The following is a 9,909-nucleotide window of genomic DNA, read 5'->3' on the forward strand; positions in this document are numbered from 1 at the left end:
ATGAAAGTATATCAGAATCTGCATGAAATCTGTCCTCATGCATTTTTTGCGATATAGGGGTATGACATTTTTGCCCGTTACCGACAATTATCGACATTACCGACGGCTGATTGATTGTATTGCAGAAAAAAAAATCTTAACAGAACGAGGATTGAACCATCAACTTTTAGGTTGCTGATCCGACACGCTACCACTGCGCCAAAGACGCTTGATGAATTGTGAGGGACAAAGCGCGAACATAATGTTCTCTCTGGAGTGTTGCTCGGGGACGCGCCAGCATTATATGTGTTGGTGAGATCTGCAGATCGCTGACATGTTTACACACGGGCAAAATTGAACTATGAGCTTGCTGCAAAAAATGTTATAAAATATAACATTTTCTGTAGCAAATCCACTGCTGCAGATTTTGAGCTATATATTTCCTTTGGGTGTAAAAAATCTAAATAAAAAAATCTAGACTTGAAAAAATTAATAGGTTTTTAATTTAAATTCAAATATTTGAAAATTCGAAATAAAATCCAATATCAAAATTAAAAAAAAAAATGAGAGATCAGACCCACTAGCGTGCTCAGCTCTTTGAGGAAGATGGGGCAATAATTTGGAAGTTTTGTAACATACGTCATTTGTGGACACCCCCTGACCAAATTTAGAACAAATTTCTGAGGATGGTGGGGCAGTTGTCACACCCTGTGATCAAAAAAAATCAAAAACAACAGTTAAAAAACAAAGAAATTATAATTTCAAAAATAATTAAAATTTAAAAATCTTGCACAAAAAACTCAAAAATGAAACGGTTCGTATTATACTGTCCGAAGACCTCGTTGAAATTTCAAATCTCTAAATCCGCTAAATTTGAGTTTCTAACCTAAAATATTACTCTAAAAATGTCTATTTTTTGTGATTCAAGATGGCGGCATCTAAGAATTTGAAAGGTTAATAATTTAATAATTAATTATTTAAGAATTTTAGAATTGGAAATACCGAAAGTCTAGATTTTTAATACAAAGGATATAAATATGATGTGTAATAGGATGTAACAAAAATGACTTTTTGGCGGGCATTCAAGGGTTTGTTCCGGTGGGCATACTAAGCCCAAATCCAAAATATGAGCTTGATTGGACGTAACAGGAGCTGGCGCTCCGCCCTTCAATTTTAAATGGGATTTAACCCGTAAAAAAAGATTTTTTCAAAAATGTCACTTTTTGAGGCATTTTGGCCACCAATGCGTTTACCAAAAACATCACTGACGTGTAGGCCAGATCCTTGCGCATCTTTTGGTATATATAACATTGACATTTGGAGCACCCTGGAGCTCGGTACAGGCCTTCAAAGTTGGGCATTTTTTCGAAAAATCGGCCCTGGCAAAATCAAATGGCGTCTAGGGCGTCGCGAGGCGCGACGCATATCTTTTTTGCCGGGACCGATTTTTCGAAAAAATGCCAAACTTTGAAGGCCTGTACCGAGCTCCAGGGTGCTCCAAATGTCAATGTTATTTATACCAAAAGATGCGCAAGGATCTGGCCTACACGCCAGTGATGTTTTTGGTAAACGCATTGGTAGCCAAAATGCCTCAAAAAGTGACATTTTTGAAAAAAATGTTTTTTTACGGGTTAAATCCCATTTAAAATTGAAGGGCGGAGCGCCAGCTCCTGTTGCGTCCAATCAAGCTCATATTTTGGATTTGGGCTTAGTATGCCCACCGGAACAAACCCTTGAATGCCCGCCAAAAAGTCATTTTTGTTACACTCTAATGTGTAAACAACGAAACATTCGTTTCAGCAAAAATGTTATGTATGTCAATTATATAACCTTAGAAGGTATTAGGGTAATTCTCTACCAACTCACACGAAATCGGGAAAAGTTGCCCTTACCCCTCTTCGATTTGCGTGAAACTTTGTCCTAAGGGGTAACTTTTGTCTTTGATCACGAATCCGAGGTCCGTTTTTCGATATCTCGTGACGGAGGGGCGGTACGACCCCTTCCATTTTTGAACATGCGAAAAAAGAGGTGTTTTTCAATAATTTGCAGCCTGAAACGGTGATGAGATAGAAATTTGGTGTCAAAGGGACTTTTATGTAAAAGTAGACGCCCGATTTGATGGCGTACTTAGAATTCCGAATAAACGTATTTTTCATCGAAAAAAAAACACTAAAAAAGTTTTAAAAATTCTCCCATTTTCCGTTACTCGACTGTAAAAAAATTTGGAACATGTCATTTTATGGGAAATTTAATGTGCTTTTCGAATCTACATCGACCCAGAAGGGTCATTTTTTCATTTAGAACAAAATTTTTCATTTTAAATTTCGTGTTTTTTCTAACTTTGCAGGGTTATTTTTTAGAGTGTAAAAATATTCTTCAAAGTTGTAGAACAGACAATAATAAAAATTTTGATATATAAGCATAAGGGGTTTGCTTATAAACATCACGAGTTATTGCGATTTTACGAAAAAAAGTTTTTAAAAAGTTACTTTTTGCGTTTCTCTTTGTTTCGTCGTCCGTAACTGTCGCCGGTTGACCATGAACGGCCATGATCGATGACGACCAACTTTTTCAAAACTTTTTTTTCGTAAAATCGCGATAACTCGTGATGTTTATAAGCAAACCCCTTATGTCTATATATGCAAATTTTTGTAATTGTCTGTTCTACAACTTTGAAGAACATTTTTACACTCTAAAAAATAACCCTGCAAAGTTAGAAAAAACACGAAATTTAAAATGAAAAATTTTGTTCTAAATGAAAAAATGACCCTTCTGGGTCGATGTAGATTCGAAAAGTACATTAAATTTTCCATAAAATGACATGTTCCAAATTTTTTTACAGTCAAGTAACGGAAATGGGAGAATTTTTAAAACTTTTTTAGTGTTTTTTTCGATGAAAAATACGTTTTTTCGAAATTTTTCAAAAGTTACCCCTTAAGACAAAGTTTCACGCAAATCGAAGAGGGGTCAGGGCAACTGCTGTGTGAGTTGGCGGAGAATTACCCATTAGACTATGACAAACAAACAAACTTGCACTTTTTAACAGTTTGCCTGATTTTTTTGCAGAAACGTCAGCCTGTTTGTTTGTCTGGCATAGACTAATACCTCCTTCATGATTCCTTTATTGAAAGTTCGACAAAATTACTTTATTTTTTTGGTTCATATTAGAGTACAGATTGGTAGGACCGTTACAGATATGATTAATAACTTTCCAATTTGATGTACCTATTATTTTAACACACATATTTAGTCTGTTAAAAAAACAATTCAAGATCAAAAATTATTCCCTCAACAAATATTAATTTGAAATTTATTATAAAAAATATCGTTCTTAATAAAACCTGATTAAAAAAAATCCATCAATTCAAAATATACAAACGTCCCCTTGAAAAGACTATTTCAATTTAGAAATAAAAAAGACATCAAATTTATTACAACAAATAATAAAATGCTTGATTTCACCCAACTTGCAAATTTTATGTGTAGCGTGTACACAGAAAAAAGGATGGTTATATTCATGAGGAAATGGTGACAGATTTTGAGTCAAAAAAAAGGTTAATTTTACCTCAGAAAATGATTAATTTTCATCAATTTGTGATGAATATTCATCAGGTTTACATTTTTAAACATTTTTATGTAATATTACTCAAAAAAGAGGTAATATTTGACCTACCAAATTTTCAACATTCCAAAATTCAACCTTTTTTTGTGTGTACTCAACATCCATCACACCAACTTGCAGATACTTTTCAACATGAAAGAGAAGAGAGTGCTTGCAGAAAAGTACGGGAACGATTCTGCTGCAACTTCAGCCTCTCTCATTGCAGAAGTTCTGTCTGAGAGAAAAATTACTTTTGTTGCAGAACATTTCAGGAACGCTCTGCTGCCGATTTCGTGCAGAATTGCAGAATTCTTTAGTACGGGAATAGACCTAAAAAACACATCAAACCATCCACATTAACGACCCCCGGGTCTTTTGTGGTCTCTATTGCAAGTTTCTGCTTGAACCTATGAGTCCGAAGGCTTGAATGGGGAGAGCACCCAAACCTCTTTTTACTCCAAGGAACCTTCCACCCCAGTGTTTGAACTGACGACCTTTGGATTGCGAGTCCAACCGCCGCCAGCGATTCCACCGGAGTAGGTTTGGTTTGGTGTGTTGTTTGTACTTAGGGCATGGAGACGACTCCTACACCTGGAATGACTTAACGGCCTAACAACAACCAAAGCCGGGACCGACATTTTACTTCATCATCCGATGGAAGGTTGGAGCAGATGGGAATCGAACCCAGAATCATCCGCTTACAAAGCGGACAGCGTAACCATTCAGCCACGCACTGCCTATTGTTGAATAGACCTATTGTCAGTTGAAAAGGTTAAAAATTACAGGCCAATTAAGAAACACTTATAAAAATCTGTATCTCAGGAACCAATTGCCCGATTTTTAAAGTCTCAGAATATAGAACATTTTCTCAGCTTTTCAAAAATACTGTTTTTTAATAATTGATGATAATTGAAATGATGATGATTTTCTCGCCGCTTTTTCCAGAAAATGGTTCGCCCAACAGTCCGGCCCGGGCCGACCCTCCCTCATCAAGGCCATCTTCAAGACGTTCTGGTGGGAGTACACCGTGCTGGGGTTCATCGCCGTCTTCAACGACATCTTTATCCGGCTGGCCCAGCCGATCTTCCTGGGCATGCTGCTGCAGTATTTCAGGTAAGGCGGGCTTTACGACATTGTAGAACAGGTTGACTAACGTGAAATTCTCGCACGTTCCAGGCGCGACAGTAACGTGAGCCGCGAGAGTGCCCTGTACTATGCGGGCGTGATCGTGGGGCTGAACGCGCTGAGCGTGATCTCGATCAACCAGTACATTCTGGGGAGCTTCCAGAACGGTATGAAGGTGCGCATTGCGGTGTGCAGTGTGATCTACCGGAAGGCGCTGCGGTTGTCGCGGACGGCGCTGGGCGATACGGCACCCGGGAAGGTCGTGAACCTGCTATCGAACGACGTGAACCGGTTCGACATTGTGTCGGTGTTTCTGCACTCGATGTGGTCCGCGCCGCTGCTGGCGATCATCGTGGGAGTGTTGTTGTATGTTGAGATTGGGGTGGCCGGGTTGATCGGGATGATCGTGATCTTTATCGTAACGCCGATTCAGGCGTACACGGGCAAGTTGACTTCGCGGTTTCGGTTGCAGACGGCGCTGAGGACCGACGAGAGGATCCGGTTGATGGATGAGATTATTTCCGGGATTCAGGTGATCAAGATGTACGCTTGGGAGAAACCGTTTGCAAAGTTGATTAAGTTGGCCCGTAGGATGGAGTTGAAAATCGTCAAGAAGAGTGCGTACGTGCGGGGTTTGTACATGACATTTTTGTTGTTCACTACGAGGACGGCTTTGTTTTGTACGATGATGGCGATGGTCCTGCTAGGGAATGACCTCACCGCGGCCAAAGTATTCGTGGTGGCCATGTACTTTGGCATCCTCGCCAACACAATGTCCGCCATGTTTGTGCGAGGTATCGCCGAGATTGCTGAAGCCATGGTCGCGATGAAGCGCCTGCAGCGATTCTTGGAGTACGAGGAAAAACCCGGCGAGCTTCCCTCGGTGAAGGACAAGTTCCTCCAGGAACTTGGGGTCAACGGGGACGTTTCAGAAAAGCAGAAACTGATCGAGTCCGACACCCAACTCCCACCGAATGTAGCAATCTCAATGAAGAACGTAACCGCGCGGTGGGGTGCAGTGAAACAGCAAGAAAATCCATCCAATCCGGCGTCAAAGAACGGAACCGCCCAAGTTCCTAAAATTGTCGAAACCGTAAAACAAATGGACGAAGAGGACGAATCGTGGAAGTCGGCGACTCTCGCCAACGTCAACCTGGACTTCCGCAAAGGCATCCTTATCGGCGTCATCGGTCCCGTTGGCGCCGGCAAATCGTCCCTCCTGCAAGCCATCCTCAAGGAACTCCCCGTCGAGTCCGGGTCGATCGTCAGCAAAGGCAAGCACGCCTACGTCAGCCAGGAACCGTGGGTGTTTGCCGGCACGGTCCGCCAGAACATCCTGTTCGGCCAACCCATGGAGAAGGAACGCTACGACGCCGTCGTGCAGGCTTGCGCGTTGGTTCGCGATTTCGAGCAGCTGCCACACGCGGACAAGACAATCATCGGGGAGCGCGGAGCGGCCCTGTCCGGTGGGCAGAAGGCGCGAATCAGCTTGGCACGGGCCGTGTACCGGAGGGCGGACATCTTCCTGCTGGACGATCCGCTGAGTGCGGTGGATGCCCACGTGGGACGGCATCTGTTCGATATCTGTATTGGACCGCGCGGGCGGTTGGGCAAGATGAAAACCACTCGAATCTTGGTGACCCATCAGGTGCACTTCCTGAAGGAGGCCGACTGGATCGTGGTGATGAATGAGGTGAGTTCTTCAAAGCTGTTTCAAAACAATCAACTCAAAATATTCTCTTTTCAGGGTAAAGTGACGATGCAAGGCACCCCGCACGATCTGTCCCGCAACGGGATCGACTTTGTCGAACTGCTGGCCAAGCTGGAGGAGGAAACGGGAGATGGCGAAAGCTCGATCGTAACGTCCGGCAAGCGCAGCAGGCGGGATTCCCGTGCCTCTTCGCGATCGATCGCTTCGTCGTCGCAGTCGCTGGACGATTTCGACGATGAAACGCTTGAAGGCGACAAGAGTGAGAAGGAAAAGTCCAAATCTCCCGAGGACAATCAGAACATTGAGATGAGCTCGAAGGGCACGGTGCAGGGATCGGTACTGCTGAACTACGTGCGTTGCGGCGCGAATCCGTTCGTCGTGTTTGGGCTGCTGTTGCTGTTTATCGCCACGCAGATTGCGGCCAGTGGAGCGGACTTTTGGGTTGCCTATTGGACCAGTCAGGAGGAGCAGCGAATCTTCCTGCGGCAGAACGGGACCGATGCAGTGGCGTCGGTCAGGGCGAACAGCTCGGGAGTTCTGGAAGCGACGGTGCCGGAGGGAGATTTCGTGGAGGAACCACTTCTTAGCACCGAACTGTGCATGGCCGTGCACGGAGCCCTCGTGATCAGCGTCTTCCTGATAGCAATCTCAAGGTGAGTAGTTTACTTTGTTTCATACGAGCGTTCCACCTTACTACAAGCAGTAACATAGCTTGACTCTTACTCTAACCCATGTTGGCGTCCCACCTAACAAATACCAGTATAATCATGGTAGGCGTCCCACCTTAGAAAAGTAATCGACAATCCATATGGGTCCCACTTTGAAACGATCAAACTAACTACACGTGGGCGATTAAAAATTTAACGGTCAGTCTCATTCCTGCGGGCGTCCCACCTTCCAAGCCATCTCGTTCCATATGGGCGTCCCACTTCGTTACTATAAAATTTCGTTACTGACTTGTTACCACGCTATCGATCATGCACTTTTCTTGTCCCAGCTCGCTGCAATCAAACTCATTGAAAGTGGGCGTCCCACCATAAAACAATCAGTCTCATTGTCATGTTATGTCTACATTCCGCCTCGCAAAAAAGTTCATTTCCTGCAGATTTGAGTTGGTGACCCGTCAGGCAACAATGAGTTTCATTACAACATGCAAAATTCCATCTCATTTCATGTGGCCGTCCCACCATTAATCAATCAGCCATATTTCTGCAAGCTGTGTTCAGCTTTTTCTTATTTCAAAAGAACAACCTTTTTATGCAATTTTCGGGTGTCCCACCTTGCACGAATCACCGAAATTTGATTTAACCAAATCTGAATGCCATTTTGTCCCGCAGATCAATCAGCTTCTACCAGACGTCGGTGCGGGCGTCCCAGAACCTGCACGACAGCATGTTCAACGGGTGCGTGTCCACGTCGATGCGCTTCTACGATACGAACCCGTCCGGTCGAATTCTGAACCGCTTCTCCAAGGACATGGGCTCGGTGGACGAGCTGCTGCCGAAGGCGATCCTGGACGCGACCCAGATAATCCTCAGTATGGTCGGGACGATCGTCGTGACGGTGATTGTCAATCCGATGTTTTTGGTCCCGTTGGCATTTTTGGGGGTGATCTTTATCTACTTGAGGAGGATTTACCTGAAGACGTCGAAGAACATCAAGCGGCTGGAGGGAATTACGCGATCGCCGGTGTTTTCACATTTGGCAGCTTCGCTGGCGGGTCTTCCCACGATCCGTGCCTTCGCGGCGCAGGGCGAGCTGATCAAGGAGTTTGACTCGCATCAGGACCTGCACACGGCGTCGTTCTACATGTTCATTACGAGCGCCACGGCGTTCGGATTTGCGCTGGATCTCCTCTGCCTGGTATTCGTGCTGATCGTGGTGTTTAGCTTCCTGTTGATCGACACCAGCATACTCGGCGATCGCGTCGGATTGGCCATAACGCAGGCGATGACCCTCACCGGTATGATGCAGTGGGGTATTCGACAGAGCGCCGAAGTGGCCAACTTTATGATGTCCGTCGAGCGGTTGCTGGAGTACCGGGACTTGAAGCCGGAAAAGCAACCCGATCAACCGAGGCCGATGAACAAGAGTTGGCCGGAGTCGGGGCGGATTCGGTTCAAGAACGTCAGCTATCGCTACTTTGAGGGCGGTAGCTTGGTGTTGAAGAACCTGGACTTTGAGATCAACCCGAAGGAGAAAATCGGGATCGTTGGACGTACTGGGGCCGGAAAATCTTCCTTGATCGGAGCCCTGTTCCGATTGGCCCAAGTCGAGGGCGATCTGCTGATTGACGGAGTCAACACCGGTGAAATTTCGCTGGAGACGCTTCGGTCGAAGATTTCAATCATCCCCCAGGATCCGGTGCTCTTCTCCGGAACCCTGCGTAGAAACCTCGATCCGTTTGAGGACTTCCCCGACTCGGATCTTTGGAGTGCCCTCGAGCAGGTCGAACTGAAGGAGATCGCCAACGGTCCGCTGGGACTGCAGATGGCGGTGGCCGCCGGGGGTTCCAACTTCAGCGTTGGCCAACGCCAACTGATCTGCCTAGCTCGTGCCATCCTGAGAAGCAACCGGATACTGGTTCTGGACGAGGCGACCGCAAACGTAGATCCCACGTAAGTTTCCAAACTCAATCCCTCCCACAAACCCCTTTCCTAACCTCAACCTTTACTTCCAGCACCGACCGCCTGATCCAGGAGACGATCCGCATCAAGTTTGCCGAGTGCACCGTCCTGACGATCGCCCACCGCCTGCACACCGTCATGGACTCGGACCGGGTGCTGGTGATGGACGCGGGCGAATCGGTCGAGTTTGGCACGCCGCACGACCTGCTGCAAATGCCCGTCGGCGTGTTCAAGGAGATGGTCCTGGCGACCGGGCCCGCCGAATCGGAACGACTCATTGCGACGGCGAAGCAAAAGTACGAGGAAATGGCCGCGGCGTGAGTCCCGGAGCAAGGGGAAGGTACAAAAAGTGTCCTTAAGATTAATGCGCACACAATCTTCATCGTGTTCGAATGGATGAAACCCAGTGATCAAACAAAGAACAATTTGTTATGAATCTATATTTTAACTTATTATTAAACGGAACTTGAGTGTCAAACTCGACTAGTTACCGAGGTAGTAGTTACTTAAGGCCAAGTTGTATCATCATCATTATGTGATCAATCTGCTTCATCTGAAATTATGTTAATTCGATTTTAAGACAAACAGGCGCGAATTCATCCGAATGTTATGTACGTACAACCTTATTTACAACAGCAAATAATAAATGTATTTAAACAAAAACGCCCGCTCGACAATTCCACACTCCGAAAGCATCCCGCAAATCAAATTAGAATCACATTTCAACAAGTGTGACAAATCATCATGATGGTCACATTCTGCCGCAGCTCAATTCCACTTTAATGCAAACTCATCTATCGCCTGCGTTAGTCGCGTCGTCTCTCAGCATTTGTCTGCATGCTGGCGGCGAATTGTTTGGCGTGCCG

The 9,909-nt window shown here is 45.3% G+C and overlaps 1 protein-coding gene across 5 annotated transcripts in view; it reads left to right on the forward strand.

Annotated features, from left to right (window-relative positions):
- Positions 1–9,706, forward strand: part of LOC120413926 (ATP-binding cassette sub-family C member 4-like) — a 50,067-nt gene extending 40,361 nt beyond the window's left edge. For all 5 annotated transcript variants that reach the window (XM_039574911.2, XM_039574912.2, XM_039574914.2 and 2 more), the window contains 5 exons: positions 4,526–4,693; positions 4,757–6,398; positions 6,453–7,069; positions 7,754–9,034; positions 9,097–9,706. In XM_039574911.2, coding sequence (XP_039430845.1) covers positions 4,526–4,693; positions 4,757–6,398; positions 6,453–7,069; positions 7,754–9,034; positions 9,097–9,364 — 3,976 coding nt within the window. In that variant the 3' untranslated portion in view covers positions 9,365–9,706. The remainder of the gene's footprint in view (positions 1–4,525; positions 4,694–4,756; positions 6,399–6,452; positions 7,070–7,753; positions 9,035–9,096) is intronic.
- The last annotated feature ends 203 nt before the right edge of the window (positions 9,707–9,909 follow it).

Source organism: Culex pipiens, chromosome 3, assembly GCF_016801865.2.
Source record: "Culex pipiens pallens isolate TS chromosome 3, TS_CPP_V2, whole genome shotgun sequence".
NCBI lineage: Eukaryota > Metazoa > Arthropoda > Insecta > Diptera > Culicidae > Culex > Culex pipiens.